The 23,184-nt window shown below is 35.5% G+C and overlaps 2 protein-coding genes and 1 long non-coding RNA gene across 6 annotated transcripts in view; 2 read left to right on the top strand and 1 right to left on the bottom strand.

The window, feature by feature from the left end:
* The window catches only part of LOC141377517 (uncharacterized), a 143,204-nt gene that overhangs the window by 26,649 nt on the left and 93,371 nt on the right, over positions 1-23,184 (top strand). The gene's annotated exons all lie outside the window — the stretch shown is intronic.
* On the bottom strand, positions 1,811-17,368 carry chrm1a (cholinergic receptor, muscarinic 1a). Of its 3 annotated transcripts, none has more exons than XM_073921831.1 (4): positions 17,228-17,368; positions 15,137-15,200; positions 8,038-8,842; positions 1,811-5,205 (listed from the first exon to the last, which is right to left on the bottom strand). In XM_073921831.1, the coding sequence occupies exons 3-4, from the start codon at positions 8,740-8,742 to the stop codon at positions 4,513-4,515; spliced, it is 1,398 nt and encodes a 465-aa protein (XP_073777932.1). In that variant the 5' UTR covers positions 8,743-8,842; positions 15,137-15,200; positions 17,228-17,368; the 3' UTR covers positions 1,811-4,512. The 3 variants fall into 3 exon arrangements, 2 of the variants coding, with proteins under 2 accessions (XP_073777932.1, XP_073777933.1); XM_073921832.1 differs by lacking the exon at positions 17,228-17,368 and adding an exon at positions 15,452-15,557; XR_012389737.1 differs by lacking the exon at positions 17,228-17,368 and having other exon boundaries at positions 1,819-3,454; positions 3,609-5,205; positions 15,137-15,211.
* bnip1a (BCL2 interacting protein 1a) lies at positions 16,247-19,974 on the top strand. 2 transcript variants are annotated; one of them, XR_012389738.1, is made up of 6 exons: positions 16,247-16,341; positions 16,650-16,742; positions 16,826-16,917; positions 17,072-17,176; positions 17,267-17,381; positions 18,490-19,974. XR_012389738.1 is itself a non-coding variant. In XM_684156.10 (6 exons), the coding sequence occupies exons 1-6, from the start codon at positions 16,258-16,260 to the stop codon at positions 18,684-18,686; spliced, it is 690 nt and encodes a 229-aa protein (XP_689248.3). In that variant the 5' UTR covers positions 16,247-16,257; the 3' UTR covers positions 18,687-19,974. The 2 variants fall into 2 exon arrangements, 1 of the variants encoding a protein (XP_689248.3); XM_684156.10 differs by having other exon boundaries at positions 17,263-17,381.

Raw genomic sequence — 23,184 nt, 5'->3', positions numbered from 1 at the left:
TATTCAACTGTATGGGAAGACTCATGACATGGTAATAATAAAGTGTACAAAGCAATTTAATACGTTCGAAAATCAAGATCGCAATATATATGTCCATGCCTAATATCCAATGGCCAGAAAGTGATACTTTTTTTTATAAATTGTTAAAACATTAGTATTTGTGATGCACCAAGCCTAGAGATTGTTGTGTACACCATGACCTTATAAAAAAAATCACTTTAATGTGTGATATGAATAAAAAGTGATCATAAACAAATATTTTCTCAACTCAAATGAGTGGCGGGTTGGACCCGGAAACAGTATTACATACGTCACTAACATGCCCTTAACAAGCGGATAATGGTAACATTCCCACAACATCAAGCTGTAACATTATTAGACGTTGATATTTGATTGGTTTTAGATTGAATGTTGGACATTGACGTTGTTCTGACATGGATTTCTGACGTCAACTTGATTTTTCATTTCGAAACAAAATGCAACGTCTCCACAATGTACAACGTCATTCTGACATCATGTTGATGTCTTGTGCCTGCTGGGTGTGTAAGGCCATTTCAGTCATCATACAGTAAACATACGTCATCTTTTCATCGGTGACCTGCATCTAAACAGTCTCTGGGTCAATGCATGTAAAGATTTTGGACATCTTCTTGGACAATTTAAATGCTTCCAGTTTGGTGCAATTATAAATCGCCCATGTCTTGAGGTAGTCTTAGATTGCGATTTACCTCTTTACTTCTCTGTGTGATTTGATTGGACAGGAATTACAGGACTGATTTATTTTTTATTATTTGTCCCTAGAGTAGTGACTGTAGGTTGAAGAAAGGTTGTGGAGTAAAAGTATCAATAGTGTACTAAAAATGTACTCAAGGGAAAGTCAAAGTACACATTTTTAAATTAAATAACAAGTCCTGAGAAAAAACACTTAATTACAGTAATTAGAATATTTGTAACTAGTTACTTTACACCACTGAACAGCACTCATACATCCACCCTTGTGTATTACTCCACCTACATAGAGTGACAGCAGAGGAACAAACTCACTACAGTTTGACAAATATTGCTTCTGTTGGACAACATAAAGTACTTTTGAGGCTTTTTTTAGGCAAGAATGTTGTTTAGATTGTCGTCATACTGAGCAGTGCAAAGACAGTTGGCGCTCTGCCACAAGATGGTGACAGAGATGCATAATAAGTCCTTGGGGGAGAAAAACAGCTTAATTTCAAACTACAGCTGATCAAATCATTAAACAGGTAAGTGATATTCTAAGTCGATCTCTCTCTTCTGTATGTTGTAGTGCTGTTTTTATGCCATAGTAATTGTAGTGCATTGAGTGTGAGATGGGACTCGCATACCGGGAATGTATGTATTTTGTTTTGGCCGCTTTGTATAATCCTGATTTATTTTTTGGTTGGCCATCTGTTTCTAATGAGTCTTCTGCTTTTGCTACTAAAAGCAGACTAGTTCAGTAAAAAGAAAAAAAAAAATGAAAGCCTGCATATGTTCAGTGTAAAAGTAGTCTGATAGTGTTTGCATTTGGCTTTTTAGTGGTTAATTATTGTGATTTTCCTGATTGCAACAGAAATACTGGGAAATCTCTGTAGACTGATGTCATTTCATACCATTCAGCCTTATATGATCATAAATGTTGACAAAATTACCCGTTTTGTCATCTCTTTAAAAATTACGCTAGAAAATCATTCAAATACTAGCTCTTAAGTGACTTTGGTGAAGTAGCAACAGTTTCTGCTGTTCTGACATCAGCTGCGGATGTGAATGAATGGCGGAAGAAAGGAATTCCTCAAACAAAAGGATTTTTAGACTCTCCATGTTCTTTTTTATGTACACAATTATGCCATAAAACTGTTGTACAAATGCAAAACTAAACTCGTAGCAGAGCGATATGGCTAATTAAGCCATGATCGAACTGTTGTAAAAGCAATATCACACTTGCAATATCACACACTCCTCTCACCAGTGCTGATTCACAGCCGTATCACCCTGCTACACATGTGATATTGCTCATATGAAGAGCACAATAGCTTTGTTTCTCACAGTACATCTTATAAAAAAAAATTCTAAATGACATTTTATTTTAAATTTTGAAGAAATTTCATCAGTAGTTCACAGAACAAAATGTTAAATTTTACTCAAACATAAATCATAAACTTAGATAAACTGATCATTGTCAAATGGTCCCTTAATTTTCACCATATATAAAGTAGCACTTTGTATTCAAGCGTATGCTTACATGAAAACAATGTATTAAAAAAGACACTGAAATAAAACACTGAATTCAAAAATCACTGAAATATTCTTTGTCTAGACAGAGGTTGTCATTAAACTTACTCATTATACATTCAACTATATACACAGTATACATTCAACATGTAATACATGTGATTTCTTATACATTCATTTTTAAATTGAGCAAGTTTTCATTTTCAGGCCTTTAAAACTGATTTTGATTGAAGCTGTGGTCATGTAAACATATCTATTACATTGCACTGTAAATACACACACAATGATAAAACGCATTTTACACAATTACAAATAGTTTTTCCCTATCTCACTGCTGCTTTCATATCTAGAGTTCTAATACAAAGTTATGTCAAGAGTTTATTCCTCACAAACACATACCCAGATGCTACATTGTTATTTTTTCAGTGCTCGCTAAGGCAATGAAAGTGTAAAAACTGATACAAAAACAGAGAATCTGAACATCATGCTCAGCTTATATACTACTAGGATCTTTTCAAGGCATTTGGCATCATAATACAGCATTTGACAGGATTGGTCAATAAATGCTGAATTTAGTGATACCACAAAAACTGTAAAAAATCAACTTAAAAGGTCATGAAACCCTGGACTAAACCAACAGATTTGTGTGTTGACAACAATCAAGACAACGTTAGCATCTGTTAGCTTTAGTTGTAGGGAACAACTGGCTAATTTTGGGACTGCCAGTCCTAAGATGATGTGAGGACAATGTCTATTTATTACATTTCCGTTTAGTCATTCAGCAGATGCTTTTGTCCATAGCAACTTACAATTGAGAAGGTATTCAGCAATTTAACAAGAAAATGTTATGTGCTCTTAAGTGAAGTGCTATTCAAAGTAACTTGGATGTCCTCAAAGAATTTAGTGCTAAAGTAGTTTTATTTTATTTTTTTAGAGAGAGAGAGAGAGTATGTGTGCTTTAGTGGGTGGTTTTGGTATTATTCACCAGGGTTCAATCGTTCTTGGAGGAGATGGGTTTTTAGTTGTCATTTAAAGGAGTGTATTAGCAATCGAGTGGGAATGGGAAGATCATTCCACCAGCGTGGAAAATTGAATGAAAAGGTTTTGGAAAGTGACTTATAGTCTTTCTGCGATGGCATCACAAGGTGGTGCTCCCACTCTGATCAAAGGCTCCTGGAGAGTGTTTAGACCAGGGGTGCCCGGTCTTGGAGGGCTGGTCTCCTGCAAAGTTTAGTTCCAACCCCAATCAGATACGCTGGTTAATCAAGCTCTTACTAGGCTTTCTAGAAACAACTGTGCAGGTGTGTTGAGGCAAGTTAGAGATCAAAGTTGCAGGACACCGGCCCTCCAGGACTGAGTTTGGACACCCCTGTTGTAGACCTTCAGCAGCAGGTAGAGGTAAAAGAAGCAAGCATCAGTGATTTAAACTTGATTCAAGCTTCAACTGTTAACCAGGGAGATAAAGAGAGGTGTTGCGTGGGCTCTTATTAATCATGATTATTCTTATCCTGTGAAATGACACTGCTTCTGAATTATTCGGTCAAGTAGTGAGACCATGCTTTTATAATGGGCTGTGGTACCAGTAGTGTTGTTCGAGTCTGTACTGCAATGTATAAAACAAAGTGCTGATAGCAGCATATGATGAGTGGATACCTGAACACTGCTGGTTGACCATTGTGTTCATACACTCAACAGATATGGCTGTGATTGTCTCTAATGACCAACAGTTTACAAAGGAGCTTCTCAGGCAATGGAGTGTTTGAAAGCCGTGTCTAGTAGCTGATCTGACATGATTTCCTCAAGCCCATTTAAAATGCTTTTTTTTTTTAATTCTGAGAGAGATTTGAGATAGAACTGAAAGATGGGACTCTCACTAACTCATTCACTGCTCTTTAGCTTATTTCCTGATTCATCAGAGGTTACCACAGCAGAATGAAATGCCAATTATACTCTGGCAATTATACTCTGGCTATACTGTAAGCCAGCACGATCCTCAGTGCTTGCACACTACCCCATTCATACAACTAAGTCCAATTTAGTTTATCTAATTCACCTATACACCTATTCCAATTCACCTATACCATTTCATTGGACTGTGAAGGTAAGCGAAGCACCCAGAGGAAACCCACATGAAGACAACATGCAAACTTCACACAGGAAGGCCTCCTGGTCCAGCCTTAACTTGAGTCAGCGATCTTCTTGGTGTGAGGCAACTGTGCTAGCCACTTAGCCACCGTGGAGGCAGGTTTCGGTAGAATGTACATGACATATTCAGGCATTTCCATTCGGGGTCCACCTTATTCCCTTCTTATGTTCCTTCCACCTACAGAGCAGCAGTGCCCTAAATGTGACACGGAAGTGTTTGTTACAGAGCGCGTAGCAGAGCGGATTGACTGTGCTGTTAACATAGCAGAGCCAGTATCCCAGTTTCCAAAGTCTCTCAGGAACACAATTGTCGCAGAACGTGGATACCAGAACCATGATGTTATATGGTGTCCATGTTACAATGAAAGCCAGAAGAATGGCACTGAGGGTCCGGGCTGCTTTCTTCTCCTTGATCAGTGATGAAGTGCGGGCTTTTCTGCTCCTCTGACCTGCGTTCAGTAATAGAGCAGAAGCTTGTGTGGTTGCAGGATTCATAAGGGAATTCGGACTTTCTGACTGATCGCTGTTGTTCATGGTGGCATCGTGAGGTTTATTGGCCGCAGACTTATCCATTCCAACTAGCGGGATGTATTTGTTATTATGGTCTGTTCTTGAAGAAATAAAGTCCACTTGTGGATGGTTGTTTGTAGCGTATGAGTTGGAAATGTCTTCCCTTTCCCTTTGTTTCTTCCAACAGGCTGCTGTTCGATGGGTGAAGCTTGGACAGACAGGCCTTGGTTCATTTCTGAGCTGCTGCTGCTGCTGGTCTGTTTGTGGTCTGACATCTTCATTACTGCGAGAACTGCTCTGACATGATCTCTGAAAGACAGGAATTAAAATTTAAGAATTTTTTTAGATTTAAGAATGTTACACATTTTTACACTGTATAAATTTGACTTAGTCAATTTTTAACAGTCAATGGTGTTTTTTATGTTGTGTTTTATATAATCCTTGTTTGTTTGCTACATGCTATATGCTAATGTTCTTTTAAAATGTTGCACAGTGCCCCTCTATCAGCTCCTAGTTAAATAAAAAGCTAAAATATCCTTTATTAATATCAATGCTACAGTAAAGTATATTAAATATTATCGTGTTTTTGAACCATATTATGATCTTGAACTGATCTGTTGTGGTAATTCTATTGTTGCTATAGTAGTACAATAGCTATAGTAATATAAACAAATATGTACATTTTCTACAACTATATATTGTACTTCAATACACCACAGTGGACAGTAGTAATATCAATCAAAGTACACTGTAGTGTAATGCAAGACTCAGTTCTTGATCCCTTCATTTTTACATTATATACTGTATGTTACGGCAAGACCATATCATTAAAAAACATGAGGTTAGTATCCACTGTTCTTCCAACGATACACTTTTCACTCACCAGCCACTTTTCTAGATAGTACTGGGTATTGGGTTTGTACCCCCTAATCCTTCGTGGCATTAATTTAATAAGGTACTGGAACTATTCCTCAGAGATTTTGTTCCATATTGGCATGATAGAATCATGCAGCTGCTGCAGATTTGTCAGCTGCACATCCATGATGCAAGTCTCCCATTCCACCACATCCCAAAGGTACTCTATTGGATTGAGATCTCGTGACTGTGGAGGCCATTTGAGTACAGTGAACTCATTATCTTGTTCAAGAAACCAGTCTGAGATGATTCACACTTTATGACATGGTGTGTTATCCTGCTGGAAGTAGCCATCAGAAGATGGGTTCACTATGGTCATAAAGGAATGGACATGGTCAGCAACAATACTCCGTGGGATTGACACAATGCTCAATTGTTAATAATGGGCCAAAAGTGTGCCAAGAGAATTTCCCCTACATCTTTACATCACCAGCAGTCTGAACCATTAAAACAAGGGAGCATGTATCCATGCTTTCATGTTGCTGATGCAAAATTCGACCCTACCATCCGAATGTTGCAGCAGTAATCAAGACTCATCAGACCACGCAAAGTTTTTCCAATCTTCTATTGTCCAATTTTGGTGAGCCTGTGCGAATTGTAGCCTCAGGTTCCTGTTCTTAGCTGACAGAAGTGGCACCCAATTTGGTCTTCCGCTGCTGTAGCCCATCCGCCTCAAGGTTGGATGTGTTGTGCTTTCAGAGATGCTCTTCTGCATACCTTGGTTGTAATGAGTGGTTATTTGAGTTACTCTTGCCTTTCTATCAGCTCGAACCAGTCTGGCCATTCTCCTCTGACCTCTGGCATCAATAAGGCATTTGTGCCCACAGAACTACAGCTCACTGGATATTTTCACTTTTTCGGACCATTCTCTGTAAACCCAACCCAAGAGTTTGTTGTGCGTGAAAATCACAGTAGATCAGCAGTTTCTAAAAAACTCAGACCAGCCTGTCTGGCTCCAACAACCATGCCACATTCAAAGTCACTTAAATCATCTTTCTTTCCCATTCTAATGCTGGGTTTGAACTGCAGCAGATCGTCTTGACCATGGCTGCGTCCGAAACCGCCTACTACTCAGTAGGTACTGCATTTGAATTTAAACGTACTACTCGGCCGTTAGAAAAGTACGTTCTATGAACGTGAAAAGTATGAATGGAATTCGGACGTACTACATCCGCCATTTTGTCATTGTCACGTGACAAACCTGCGTCAATTGCGTCGCTTTACTCCCATTCATGAATTCGTTCGTGGGGCATCATGGGATAGCGCAGCATGCATGTGATGCGCACTTTAGAATCTGGCCAGAAGTAGTAAGTCATCCGGGTACTTCTCGCATACTGATTTTCGAATTCTATGAATTCGGTCATACTACTCGGCTCGCATACTGATTTTAGCGTCCTATATAGTATGGAAGTATGCGGTTTCGGATGCAGCCCATGTCTACATGCCTAAATGCACTTGCTGCCATGTGATTGGCTGATTGGAAATTTGCGTTGAGCAGGTGTACCTAATAAAGTTGCCTGTGAGTGTACATCTCCTCTCAACCTGATCATTTGTACAAATTCACAAAACTAAAAGATTGTGTAGCTGATATTAACATTACCGCCTATTGCAGGTGTGTCCAAACTCATTCCTGGAGGGCCAATGTCCTGCATAGATTAGCTCCATATTCCTTTAACACACCTCCCTGGAAGCCTCTAGTATATCTAGACAAAAAGGCTTGATTAACTGGTTCAGGTGTGATTGATTGGGGTTGAAACAAAAATATGCAGGACACCAGCCCTTCAGGACTGAGTTTGGACACCCCTGGCCTACTGGAAATACAGCATTTTAAGTGAAGAAGGGATTTTTTCAGCAACATTGTTGCCTGTAAAACATTTCCTTTTTAGGAACATTGTAGTCTTTTAAACAAACCTCAAGATAAGGGAAATAATAAAATGTGACCATAAATAAACAAGGAAAAAATGTAGCCAACAGAGGGAGCAAGAAGAACCAGAATGATTTCAGATTCCCTAAGGAACCTTTTAATAAACAAATCTTTTTTTAACACCCAAATTTAGGCTTGTTTGTATTTGAAATAACTTAACATTTGTTTGAATGTGATCTGTAATGAAAACAAAAAGCATTTTAAGTGTTCAACAACAGCATTTTATGTCATGCTTTACCCACTGTGATGCAAACTAAAGGAAAAAAATAAATAATGGACAAGGTCTTTACTGTAAAACCCACCTGAGATGCATTTCCAGTTCGTCCTCCCTGTGACGCCATCAGTCCAGCCAGCTTCTGAGAGCGCTTCTCTGTCTCACGATACACACGCCAGTACAATGCCACCATCACACTTACTGGCAGGTAAAATGCAGCGATGGCTGTTCCAAAGGTGATCACAGGCTCTGACAGAAACTGTATTGAACACTCATTTTCCTGAACAGTCCGTTCCCCAACTATATACTGCCAAAACAAAATTGCTGGAGCCCAAATCACAAACGAGATGGTCCACGCTAGAGAAATCATTATCATGGCTCTTTTGGGTGTTCTTTTAGCTCGATAGGTCAGAGGTCGCATGACAGAAAGGTAGCGGTCAATACTGATGGCCAGCAGGTTCATAACAGAGGCGTTGCTTGCCACATAGTCCACAGCCAACCACACATCACAGGCAAGATTGCCTAAAGTCCACCCATTAAGCAAGATGTATGTAGTATAGAGGTTCATCGAGATGGAGCCCAAAATTACATCAGCCACCGCCAAGCTTAAGAGAAAGTAGTTGCTTACTGTCCTCAGGAGTGGGTTGACCCGAAAGGAGATCATGACCAGGACGTTACCTGTGATGGTGATGAGGGACAGGGGAACAGTTATGAAGGTGATCATGGCTGTCTTCCATGAGATGAAACCAGGGATGGGACTATCTGTCCCATTGATGAAACTGGAGAGATTCATGATGAACTGAAGAAGGCAGGAGATATGTGATTATGTTTGTCTTTTAAAAGTTGGATGTTTCTGTTGTGTGTCTTTTTGTAGAGTCTTCATTTTTGCTTATCTGTGTAAACAAAAATCAAGGAACAAATTCAAAAGTCAGTCATTGTTTTCTGATGTTGCATGTTTTAGCTACTGTATGTTTACCTTCTTTTTCTAACCACAAAACACCAAATAAAAAAGTCCTGGTCAAGCATGTCTACATATACAACAGAAGTGATGGCAAAACATTAAAGTATGATCCCATGTGACACATGGCATACAGTATATTCCACTATATAAAACCTGATAAATCTAGATTACTCAAAATATTTGAGTGAACCAACTTTCACTATCTATTTTTATTTAAGTAATTAAAAGCTGACAATTTTATTTTTTGTAATACACTAACACAACAGAGTTGGACAACAGGGGTGAGGATCAATGTGCAGTTTATTTTTAAGATTAGTCAGGCAGACAACGGTCAAAACAGGGGTAAACAGATGCATACAGATAATCCAGAATCATGGTCAATAAAATAGGTGAGCGGTTTGTACAGACGGCAGGCAGGATAAATAATAAGACAAAGCAAGGGTCAAAACACAGCTAGACAAGGCAAGGGAAACCCTGTTGTAATGTCAGTAACAGATAACAAGACTCGGTAATGTCTGTGTGTTTGCGTGCTGTTTATATGATCCATGTAATCAGTCCTTGAGCAACTCCCAGCTGTGTATGTGTGTAATCAAAAAAGTACCGGTACAGGTGTGAGTGTGTAGTGCATGGCGGGACTTGTAGTTCGATAGTGTGGTGTGTGTGTGTGTAGTTCTCTGTCGATGTCCAGTCGCTGGATCGCTGGTGCTTGTAACATACACCAACATGTTTGTGATTATATTAACGCTATCTCATGACAATTTGTAACTTTTGATTTAGTAGCTAATTCGTACGAATACGTACAATCTAATTTGTACAATTTAGTATAATTTGCTCATCACCCAATGACGGTTGGGGTTAGGGGTGGGGTTGGGTTCCACGCCTCCTTTTTTAAAACCGTTCATTTTTATACGACTGAACTTGTACGAATTAGCCACTAAACTGACAAAACGTAAAATACTTATGTTTCCTCGTGAGATCAGACTGGATTATACACAATTTTCTCTCATTAACACAGTCTCCTGCTCCTGGCTTCATACTTTTCTAATTGCAAATACAATTTAATTGAACTGTTGAATTAATTAATTTGTGTTTGCTTAAACATCACATTGTTATTATGATTGTCTTAGCTGTAAAATTCTATCAAAGAGACTAGAAAGAATATAGTTATGAATCATGCAATATATCTTTAAGTATTTTCAACTCATCCTCAACTAAACCACAGGTTCTACTCTTCACCACAATGGTGACCTAACAAATTTTGATGAAACAGAAACCTTTAAATCCCAACATAGCACAAGATTGAAGACCGAGAAGACTGAAGATGTAGTTCTTCTTATGTTTATCTTGTTTATGCTTAGTTTCATAATAAAAACATTTGTAAAGCATGCTGGGAACTTATGAAATCTGTTTCTATTTAGTCAGTTTAGGTCTTAATACAGTATTTTTTAGTTACATACATTTCTATTAAGCACAATAGACTTTTTTTAAAAAATGGGTGACATTAATATCAGCTTTCAGTTTTACAGTGGAATTTTTGCCAAGAAACAATTTGTAATTTAAAGCATTAATTGATATAATTCTTGACCATTCTTTGTGCGCAACTGTGCATCATTTTGATAAACTAAAGGAACAAAAACATTACACAACCCATGGAAACCCCCCAAAAGTATTTTCTTCAATGAGCTGCATGTCTCTGAAACTGAACAAATAATCAAAATGAGCTGTTGTTGCGCTGGACACAACAGGTTCATCTACCTCAGTGAAGAAAGTAAATGTACTGTATTTGGTGATCCATTTCAGTATATCTGGATTTATCACATATTGTTTGCTGTGTCTGGGGAAGTGCATGAATGTGTAGTCATGCACATAGAAACACAATCAAGGTCAGAAGTTTCATTAAATTATCCATTCATCATTGAGGAAGCAGAGATCCGGGATGCAGGGGTGGACTCACTCAACACCCAAGCTGAAGTCACTAAGGTAGTCTGCAAGCTCTGCAGTGGCAAAGCAGCAGGGGTGGATGAGATACACTCTCTGTACCTCAAGTCTCTGGATGTTGGGGGGATGTCTTGGCTGACATACCTCTAGAGTACAACATCATGTGGCGGTCGGGGACAGTACTTCTTAACTGGACAACTGGCATGATGGTTTCCATTTTCAAGAAGGGGGGCCAGAGAGTTTCTTGCAACCAGATCACACTCCCCAGCCTCCCTGCCAAGCCTATACCAGTATACTAAGAGAAGGATCAATGGAACAATGCAGGTTCGTCCAGGCTGCGGAACACTGGACAAGCTCTGTAACCTCACTAGGATGCAAGAGGGTTCATGGGAGTATGCCCAACCAGTCCACATGTGTTTTGTGGACCTAAAGAAGGGATTTGACGTGTCCCTCGTGGTACTCTCTGGGGGTGCTCTGAAAATGGGGTTGGAGGGGTCTGTAAAAGACTGTCTGGGGTCTGCATGATTATAGAAGGTGTTTGGTTGGCAAAAAGTTAGACTTATTCCTGATGCATGTTGGACTCCTGCAGGACTGATCTTTGTCATCGGTTCTAGTCTTTATTTTTATAGACAGAATTTCTAGGGACTATGTCTTGGGCCGAAGGGAGTCTGATTTAGGGCCTACTGCTGTTTTCACATGATGTTGTCTTGTTGGCTTCATTAAACAAGATCCTTCAGCATATACTGGAAGGTTTAAGGGCTCGTCTGAAAGAAGGTGGCCTGCCATCTCCAGGTTGGAGGAGAGTCCTTACCCCAGATGTAGGAGTTTATGTATCTTGGTTTTGTTCACGAATGAAGGAAGGATGGAATGTGAGATTGACTGGCAGATTGGGTCTTGACCAAAAGGACAAGCTCTCTGATACAAGTGTCCCAAATAACATAAGTGGTCAAAATGAGTTCTGGCCCAGTGACTTGACCTTGGATAAGTGGAAAAAATGAGTTGATAAAAAAAAAAAAATTATCAAGAATCATCCCTTCTTTAATATCATTTGCCTTTGTTGGACCAGATGGATTGGCTAACATACTTTTAAGGTTTTAATAAACAGTAAAGCAGTTTTGTTAATTAAAAAAAAAGTCAAATATCATGTGAAACTATTCTTTAAAAAGTTTATTTAAAAGAATGTTCTTTTAAATAATTTTTAGAATAATTTATTAGACCAATAAATTCACAGATCAATGTATGAGCATCATCTGTACTGTTTTGCATATTGAAAGCATTAAACTTAACTTAAAGTAAGCGTACTATATGATTAAAAACCTTTTTTTGCAGAAAAGAGCAATATCCTTCATCAATATTTAACAGAACTTCAACAGGACTCTGTTGAAACTAGGACTATTTCTTAAAAACAGTTTATATTATTTGAAAAATAACCACCTATATCAATATCAATAACCACAAAACCACCTTCTGGGTGGTTTTGACAAAGCACTGGAAGAACACATTCTCTTCTCCGTATGCACCAGACACATTTTTATCAACACTCCATATTTTTGGAAAACATTGTGATTTACACAGCTTTAAGGAATTGACGAAGGAGTATAATAGGCATATTCTAAACTAACTTTGACTTGTCAAGTTTATTGCTGTCTCTCTGATTTGAAGTGCTTTTTTATCATCACTTGTAAGTAACTTTAATGACAGCAAAGTTTGATAAGTCAATACAAATACATGACAACAAAATACACACAAAAAATAATAATTACAATAAACTAAGCATGTAAGTATTTGTTCATGCTGGCCTGTTTACTGATGGCCATCTGGAAACACACTATCGAGCACTGAAAGTCAATATCTCTTCATGTGTGTTTAATTTACTTGCACTATAGCAACTATATATTGTAAACACTACAGTATACTATAAGTCACTGTGTACAAAAGCATCTACAAAATGACTGAGTCAATTCTTTGTTATATAATCTTAAATGTTTTTTACAGGACCATCAGAGTTCGACAGTCTGTTGATGTTAGAATGAATGTTAAAGACAGTGGATTTAGGAGTATGTTACCTGGGGTTAGTGTAGCGCACAATTAAAACACTCACTAATGCCACTTGCTATATAAAAAAGACTTTAAGCACTTGACAAACAGCACTTTCTAGTCCACGGATGCAGATCCTTCTTCTAAATGCTTTAGTTAATCCCGTTAGACAGGTTCCTCTGTATAAAAAATCATCAGTCAAAATGGGACGCTAACTCCACCCTCAGCAGAAATCAACAACATATTTGTGGATTGTTACTGTCCATCGGCAAATATAATTAATATTTATATTTACTAGAAATTTACTACAATATTCAACTTTACTGCAAAAAAAAATGCTTTTCTAACTTTTCTAAGATTTTTTTTTGTCTACTTTCTAGTCCAAATATCAAACAAAAATAAATCAAGAAGTATTTTAGACAAGTAAAACAAATTGTTTTATTTAAGAAATCATGAGTCAAAATTTCCTTAAGTAAAATAATCTGCCAATGTGGTGAGTAAAATAAACTTATGTGAAAATGAAAAACAAAATTATTTTACTCTGGCAGATTATTTTGCTTGTTTTAAAGTAAAAAACTCACTTCATTATTTTTTAAAACAAGACAATATGTTTTACTTGTCTAGAAAAGGCTTTTTGAGTTAATCATTTTTAGATATTTGGACTAGAAACAAGACAAAAACTCTAAGAAACACTTTGGTTTGCAGTGTATGCATTTTGCAAATCGTTCTTGTTTCTACTTAATCCTCAGTAACACAATGTAGTGAAAAATACCTAAACTAAATGCTATATTTAAAATACTTGTCATTTTCACTCACTATACCGTCCAGCTTATAATTTAAAAAAGCTGTAATAAACGTCTCAAACCCTTTAACAGTCATTGTTACCGCCTGGTTGTCCTTTTTTCCATAGGTTATCATTATCATATCATAATATTTATCAGAGTTGTGTCAGTATATTATTCAATCCAAAATGTGGGCCAAAACATTTTTTAAGGAGTAAAAAAATGCACCTTAAAGAGCTAATCACCAAACAGGGTCAAAACAAAGTATTGGGTAATGGCATGTGAACCTCAATCAATTTTTGACAAATCTTCACAAAAGGAAAAAACAGGATTGGTGGACTAGCTTAGTTATCTAAGCATAAGGTTTTGAGGGAAAACTCATTAAGAAGTGCTTTTGCATATCATAATAGGAAAAGATTTAAGTTATTTCAAACCTTTTTTATTTATTTATATCATGACTTTATGCTTTATGACTTTTTTGCATTTTCGTCTGTGACCTAAAATTAACATTATTTGTACAGCTATGAAAAAAATTTTAACTTACCACTTAGAGACAACTTCTCAGGAATTTATGGTGTGTAGGTCTTAGTAAAAAAATATTATTATTATTATTATTTTATTATTAAAAATACTGTAATTTAATGCTTTTTTTCTTTCAAAAAATTTTGGTCTTTTCTTGTGATTAAAATTCTGGGGTATTCCACAAAAATAATCTTAGTACTTGGTATTGTGTTAGAATAAAACAAACTATTTCTTATTTTTATTTCAAACATGGCTCTAATACCAGTAGTTTACAGAATAAAATAGTTGTTTTAGAATAATGAAATAAAGTAGACTATTACTATCAAACAAATATTACACTATATGATTATAGCATAACATTATATCTGTTGAGCAAACACACTTAAATCATACGGAGATAATAATAATACAATAATATAATAATGTCATGCAGTGCAAGTTGTCGCACATATAATTTTTTAAAATATATATACAGTTAACAAAGTTAATATATATAGTAGTTTATGTTTTGCAGTAATGTTTGGGCCCAAACAATAGTATTGTATTTAGTAACGTTAACATGAATCATGAATAGTTTTACTTTTGCTTTACAACTGTTCATTTGTGTAAAATCACAACTAACTGGTGCAACAACTCCATACAATCTTCTTAAACTATGAAAATTTTCAGCAACATTATAAAAATTCAGAGATTGTTCAGGGACATGAAATTAACCATTTGGCAATTAAAGTAATACTTACTGTAGTAGTTTCCATGCACAAACCCGAACCAAATATTAATTGTGTACACATTAATGCACATAAAATCATGTTGTCTATTTTTTTTTTCATTCACAAATGTCTTAAACAAAATGAAACATTTCACTTCAAAATTTTAGTTTTTTTCTTTTTTCAAAAACATTTCTGTTATATTATATTACTCAATAAATTCCACAAAGGAAAACGTACCTGCTGCATCCTCTCAGATCTGTTGCTCTGCAAGTGTCTCTCATGCTCTGAACTCTCAGCTCACCTGTACAGTGCAAATATTCAATGAGTCCAACAATCAAACAAACTCTGGAGCTGGAAAGCTGGACAACTGCTGACATGCCTCACTGCCAAAACAAACAGTGAATGTACAGGACCAGATCCCAACTTCCTTCTCAACTGTAAACTAGCAAATGTCTAAAACTGAGAATTAAAACTGATAAAGCTAAACTGTGCCAAAAGCTTGTCTGCTTTTTGATAGAGGTGGGCTGGCTACTGTAAATAACACTCAGTTACCTGTAAAAGTATAGTGTCAAAAAAGAAATTAAAGAGATAGTTAATGTTAATGTTAATGTTTCTCTCGTTTGTACAATATTTGGATGTTGGTTTTCTTCTCACTACCACTAGATGTCAGCAGAGACTATATATGTATTGACTTGTTGGGAAAGTAGAAGTGTTGGAGAAATAACTCCACTTCTAATTTTTGCAAGGATGCTGGCCAAATCGGTTAAATCAGATAAAAAAAAAAAAATAATAATAATAATAATAATAATAATAATAATAATAATAATAATAATAATAATGAAAGATCTGATTAAATTATATTAATTTATTTAATAAAAATATGAATTGTAAAGCATTAAAAACTAAATAAATTAATTTAATTTAGATAAATAGATTTTTAGGTTAATAAAATAAATGAAGTTACTTGAAAAAAAAACATTCCTAGAGTTGGGTTGCGGCTGGAAAGGCATCTGCATGTGCTGGTTAAGTTGATGGTTCATTCCGCTATGGCGACCCCTGGTTAATATAGGGGCTTTAAGCCAAAAAGAAAATGAATGAATGAATGAATGAATGAATGAATGGACGAACGAACTTGGAAAAACAAACAGATAGCTGATGATTATAAAAGAAAATGACGCAAGACTATGCCTCAGAAAAGTCGTGAAAATGTGTTTCAAATTAAACCCATTTTAAACATTTAGTCATCAGAAGAAAACAGTAAATAAACACACTGAGAAAATAAGGAGCGTCACGACTTTTATTTTGAAAATTGGCAGTTTTTTTTGCGTCCGGAAGCTGTAAGCCTTCAGACTGCAACGATGGCAGCATCTGCTGATGTACACGTCCGAATATGTGAACAAGAAATAATCAAGTTTGATTTAGAATTAAAAGCTCTTGTTCAGGTATGAATCAAACTCTATTTCTAAAGCTTAAACCTGACAAAAGTTTCATATTAGTGCGTTTAGGCACAATATTTTTTATAAAATCTTGAAAATGTTGAATAAATAAATTACAAATAGAATGAATGAATTGCATTTTTACGTTATCAAGTTAACCAAATCATTTTATTGTTATGTTGACTTAACATGTAACATATTATACAATATAACTTGTTCTGAATACTAGTCTTATATTGTAAATAATGATAATGTTTGTTAAATGTTATTCTCCTGTGTCCAGCATTATTACTAATGAATTAAAAACATTGCAGGATGTCAATGAATGCACAGGACCACAAAGCAAATTGACAGATTTAAATCTTATAGTGAAAGAGAAATTCAACAAGCTAAGACAGCGCATCCAGGTGAGAAACATTATGTGTAAATGGTTTGTTTATTAAACAAATTCTGAATTTAAAACAATTCAATCCCGTCTTTTTCTAAACAGGACCTGGAACAGATGGGCAAAGAACAGGACAAGGAGTCTGACAAGCTTATGCTTCTCTTAAAAGTTGAAGGACATCGAAAACAGATGCTGAGGTAAATCTGATGAGTAAAAAGCCCTAAAATCACAGCTTACTCTGAATGCTTTTAATGTAAGAGAACAGTACAACGTTTAAAAATACAAAAGTTCTGTTTAACAGGAAGGATGAGTGTTTGTTTGTCTTAAATGAAGAGTGTGTTTTTCTTGCAGTAATCAGACAGCATGGAGGAAAGCTAATCTTGCCTGTAAACTGTCCATTGATAAGCTGGAGAAGGAAGATTTATTAAATTCTGAGGATATGTCGGTGAGACACAGGTGAGTGTATACAAATGCAAAATCTTCACTAATCATGTTTTTAACCTTTACCTCTGATCACCTGAATTCTCTTTCCATCTGATCAGAAAGATGACAAAAGAGAGCCTGGCTCAGACCTCCAGTGACATAACAGAAAGTCTGATGAGCATCAGCCGGATGATGTCACAGCAGGTCCAGCAGAGCGAGGAGACTATGGGCACATTAGGTGAGTTTATGCCAAAGGAGTAAGTTACCAAAAACTAAAAATTCTATTATTTAATCACTCTTCACTTGTTTTAAACATGTTTGAAACATTGTTTTTTTAATTCTGTTAAACACAAAAAAAGATATTTTGAAGAAAGCTGGAAACCTGAAACCATTGCACTTCCATTGAATTACTTTTTACGACGATGAGTGTTACCTGTTCCTAACATTCTTCAAAATATCTTTTTATGTGTTAAACAGAATAAAAAAACTTATAAAGGTTTGGAACAAGTGAACGGTGTGTAAATTTACATTAATTTACATTTTCTAATTTTCGAGAGGCTCAAATGTATCTCAGGAAACACTTCTGAGGCTGCATAACAGTTTCATAATTTACAACAAAATTGAGAGAGCATTGGGCAAAACGAGATCAACATTTACTCATTTCCAATGCAAATTTTACTTTATAAACTCAAAAGTCAAAAGTTGGTCAAAGATACTTTCACACAAACTGTTTGCCATGAAGGTTTTGATTGGTGCCTTTTACTAAATACCTTGGCACAATTATTGACTCTAAACTCTCCTTTGATGAAAATTGTGCAGCCGTGTGTAATGTTAATGTTTTATATCTTTGTCCATTTGTTGTGGTCACTATGTTTGTATTTATGAAATGAGGACTCTTGACTGCAAACCAAATCTACCTTCGGGTATAAATAAAGTAACATAAGCTACATTACATGGCATTATGTCACACACTAGAATAAAGCAAAAATTAAAAGACAGGATCTCAGCATCTTGGTAGCTCCTCTCTCAGAAAACAAAAATGTAAATATTAAAATTGTAAATGACTTTGCAAAAAAAAAACATCTAAATGCTGCCATTTAAGATCAAATCTGCTGTCTGCTGCTTTCATATCAAGATTTCTTAATATACTCATTCTTTATAAAGTAATCGGCCTGATATTGGTTATTAGTATCAACCCAAATATCCATACCAGTGCATTCCAAGTTACGTTTATTTGCTGAATGATGTTTTTAGTTTTTGATCATCCCACAGTAGCCTCTTTTTCTATTTAAGCCCTGTCTGAATGCTGAGAAACTAATGTGTTCCTGTTTGTTCCACACCTTTAGCAACATCTTCCAGGACTGTTCTGGAAACTCATGAAGAGTTTAAAGCCATGACAGGAACTATACAGCTGGGCAGAAAGCTCATCATTAAATACAACCGACGGGAACTTACAGATAAGCTGCTTATTTTCCTCGCTCTTGCTCTCTTCCTAGCTACAGTCCTCTATATTCTGAAGAAAAGACTTTTTCCTTTCTTTTGAGTAAATTAACCAAAATATAGGCTTATAGGAAATGACTGAAAGGTAAGTGTTCTTAAAAAGAGGAAGAGAGATGCACATACAGACTGTATAATCTTTTCACTTTTTTGTGAAACTCCGATCAAAATATCAATATGGATGGGTATGGATTATGTCGGTGTTAAGTTATTTTGTACAAAAATACCATCAAATATTTATGACAATATTATTGTTAAAGGAGCTGTATGTAAGAATCTGAATGTATCATTCATTCATTCATTCATTCATTCATTCATTCATTCATTCATTTTCTTTTCGGCTTAGTCCCTTTATTAATCAGGGGTCGCCACAGCAGAATGAACCGCCCACTTATCCAGCATATGTTTTACGCAGTGGATGCCCTTCCAACCGCAACCCAACACTGAGAAACATCCACACACTCAAGCACACACACTTGAATACACTATGGCCAATTTAGCTAATTCAATTCACCTGTACCGCATGTAGACTGTGGGGGGAACCAGAGCACTCAGAGGAAACTCTTGCAAACACAGGGAGAACATGCAAACTCCACACAGAAATGCCAACTGATTGTGCTACCCACTGCACAACTGTGATGCCCCTACGTATGTATTAGTAGATTTTATTTAAAATATGCAATAATGTTATTCCTTTATTCACTCATTTTCATTCAGCTTAGGCTCTTTATTTTATTAGGCTTTGCGACAGCAAAATGACCCGCCAACTTATCCAGCATATGTTGCACGCAGTGAATGCTCTTCTAGACCTTTTTTTTGACCTAGTTTGTTTATGGAAAATTCAAAAGATAGTGACGTTTATGTGTGCTCCAATTTTGCTATTTGAATACAATGCAATGTCAATGTGTAGTGCAAAGAAAGGGATTCACAGATCCCTCACAGAGCCTCACAGATCTAAAATGTTGATTTTTTTTTTTAGCGATTTTTTGTTTGCTAAAAGTATATCAATGCAAAGGTATTGATACCTTTAACTTATAATCAAAAAACAAGAAAGAACCTTCCTGCGAGTATGTTGTGTACATTATTAATTACGAGCGTTATGTGTACACGAGTATAGAATTAGCTGTCTGTAGTTGACTAAACGGCCAGCGGTGTCGCTACTGGCTAAAAGCACATTTGTGAACTATACATTTTTAGCCCCTTTAAGACTTATATTAAGCATTATAATGCATTATTGTTGCTGGAATATTTATTAAACAAAACTGTTTTGTTGTTAGTCCTGTCACAGCAGAAATGTTTGCAAAAAATTGCAATAAAATTATTTTAAAAGAACATCAGATTTTGAGGAGCCTTAATTTTTACATCAAAGTTTGTTTTAACTTTTTTTGATTAGTAAAACATCTAGAAAGTGGTCATTTAATTATGCAACATGATTTGTTTATACATTATGTTAGTTAGAGATCCAGAATCCTGACATGGTTTCAAATATTTGATAAATTTTAAAAACACCAATCGTTCAGAATATTTTTATGTTTTAAGATATGATGTGCTCTCAAAAGGTGCAGTTAAATGATTGATAAAACAGAAAAATATTAATATTATATGTAGTTTCTATTTAAAATTACTTTAGCTCCAGTAAGTCCTGAGAAACAATATTTTCAAGTGGTCTCTTAATTGATTTCATCGCTTCATACGCATTTAATTTTAGTAAATGTATTTTTATTTATTGTTATCAATATTGAAAAAAAGTAGTTTTTTTATCATACTTTAAAAATGAACATCATTTACAAAACATTTTAAATTATAACAATATGAAAGTTTGATTCTGGCTTGATAAATTAAATACATCTTTGCTGAATTAATATATTATTTTTCTCTTTACAAATCAATTCTATTTATGATATGGAAGAAAACAAATTAAGACATAATTATGAAACACATCATGTTTTATTTATTTGTTACTGCAATTATAATTATTATTCAACAAGTCTTATTTCATGGTTATACTACTGATCATGGTATTGATGTTGATTCTAGAAGTTGTTCAGTTTCTCCAGCTGAACCCAAAGCTATGAACTGCCGGGTGTCAATTGAAAACCTACTGTATGACAGGCAATTTAGGTGAGTTAAACTCGCATCCTGCACAGTGATGAAGCAGCAGCTGCTATGTCAGGCAGGGCACAACAGGAGTATCACAGAGGGGGGAAAAGCTCAGAAAAGCTCAGAGCTCCGCTGATAAAGAGGCATGCAACCCTGTCTTTCCTCCGATAAGACCCGGAAAAGCTGATTATTCCATCCCTGGTCTCTCTCCCTCTCCCTCTCTCTGTCATTCTCCTTCCATTGTGGCCAGAGGACAAGGTCTGTTATTTTTAGAGATGTGCGTCCATGTTATCTGACTTGTTCTTTTCAACGCCTCTGAAGAGTGGGCCACTATTGTAACTGTGTGACCTTTCTCTTTACCTCTCGGTGGCCCCATATTTGACTCAAAATGACACTCATTTCCACAGATGCATATATTTGTGCTGTAAGTAGACACTGGCTATAGTAGAGACTTTGGGAGTTGTGTTTGCTGATATGTGTGGAGAGGCTAGAGAGATGCCCAAGGACAGTCTATTACTCATTTTAAGTGGCAGCAAATGTGGATCACATTCCCTCCTCCATCCCAGTCTTTACATGCAGGGCCGTGCACTCTTACCTCTCTATGTCAAGCAAATTGTGCCATTCTGCACACTAAGCAGAGCACTTTTGTGTTGTCAATCAACGGTGACACCAGCCTTTACAAGAATAGCATACACAAATGGCCATTTCTGTATTTGGGTGTCTGTGTGTTGACAAAAATGTCTTGTGGGTGCATGGGGTATTATGAGTTTAGCTTTGAAATTAATCTGAGCTGCTGGTGAACTGTAAATGATTGCAAATCCACTAAATAGGGTTAAAACGTTTTTTTTTTTTTTTTTGAATGACCTGTTAAATCAAATAATAGATATTAATTGTAATACACTAAAAATGACTTTTGTTGTTTACTAAACTACTTATTTAAAACAATACAATTGTTGGCTTTGGTGTCAACTTAATTGTTTTATGTTTAAATTTGTAAAAATTAATACATTACCTAATTTATTTGTGTTGTAATACAAATCAATCATGTGGAACCCAGCATTTTTTTTGGCAGTGTATAACCTATTGCAAACACGAATGAATGGCATCTGCACTCAAAAATATGGCTTTTTGCTGCTTGTTCAAGTTACGCATTTAAAATGAGTTGAAACAACTAAATTCTAATTTTTTTAATTACATTTTTATGTTCAATTTACTTACATTTTTAAAAATTATTAAATTTACTTAATTTGTGTTAAGAAAACATAAAGAAATTGTGTGCAATCCATAGCATTTTTACTGTGTGTGCATTAATCAAGAGCGTGTGTACACAAGTTTAGGCACAATTAGCTGTCTGTAGTTCAATAAACGGCCAGCGGTGTCGCTACTGGCTAACAGCACATTTCTGAACTCCACATTTAAGCCCCTTTAATTATAATGATAAAGAATTATAGATTAAGCATTATTGTTGCTGGAATAATTATTCAACAAAATGGTTTTGTTGTTAGTCCCGTCACAGCAGAAATGTTGCAAAAAATTGCAATAAAATTATTTTAAAAGAACATTAGATTTTGAGGTGCCTGAAATTTTGGATCAGTTTATCAAGTGTTTCATTAGTGAAACATCTAGAAAATGCTCACTTAATGCAACATTATTTTTATACATGATGTTTTTATAGATTCAAAAACCTGACATGGTTTCAATTGTCAGATCAGTTTGCATTGGATTTGTGTTGAGAAAACATGAATGAATGTGCAACCCAGCATATTTTAACAGTGTGAAGTACACTGAAAAAAATATTCAAAGATGATTCCTTGGATTTACTCAAATTTTTTACATTAAGTGGTTGTAAACTATTTTTTAGGGGTGCATTTAAACAAACAAATTAAGTTGAACAACATTAAACTTAATTTGTTTGTTTAAATTCAACACAAATAAATTGTTTGCAACAGTTCTGCATGCAACACTTTTTTCAGTGTATAGCAGTTTGCGATTTTTATAGACGTTTATAGCACAGATGTTACACTGAGTATCACCATTCCATCCTGGGTCCTTCTTGATTTTAAACATTTCGCAAATATAGTTTGAGTTAAGCCTGTATAGAAATTCACATTCAATAAATAAACAGTCAAAATAAAATAAAAAAACTGTGAAAATTAGTTAAAGGCGCCTATAGACTTGCACTGCGTTTACCAAACTTACGACAAGAATAAACATGATTTATAAATCATATTTATGCTACAATACCCGTGTTTTAAAACTTTGCTCTCATTTCAGATAAAGCAGTTATAAATTATATAATGAAATAAAGTTAAGGGAATAAAAAAGAATAATTAAATTAATCACATTTCGCAAAACTGTTAACTATTATTATTATTAATATTATTATTATTATGTGTGTCAGTTTTATGAATGTGATTCATAAAAAGACGAATAAAAATACTTAG

The sequence above is a fragment of the Danio rerio genome, chromosome 14, assembly GCF_049306965.1.
Source record: "Danio rerio strain Tuebingen ecotype United States chromosome 14, GRCz12tu, whole genome shotgun sequence".
Classification (NCBI taxonomy): Eukaryota; Metazoa; Chordata; class Actinopteri; order Cypriniformes; family Danionidae; genus Danio; species Danio rerio.
This window is presented reverse-complemented; position numbering and strand designations above follow the sequence as displayed.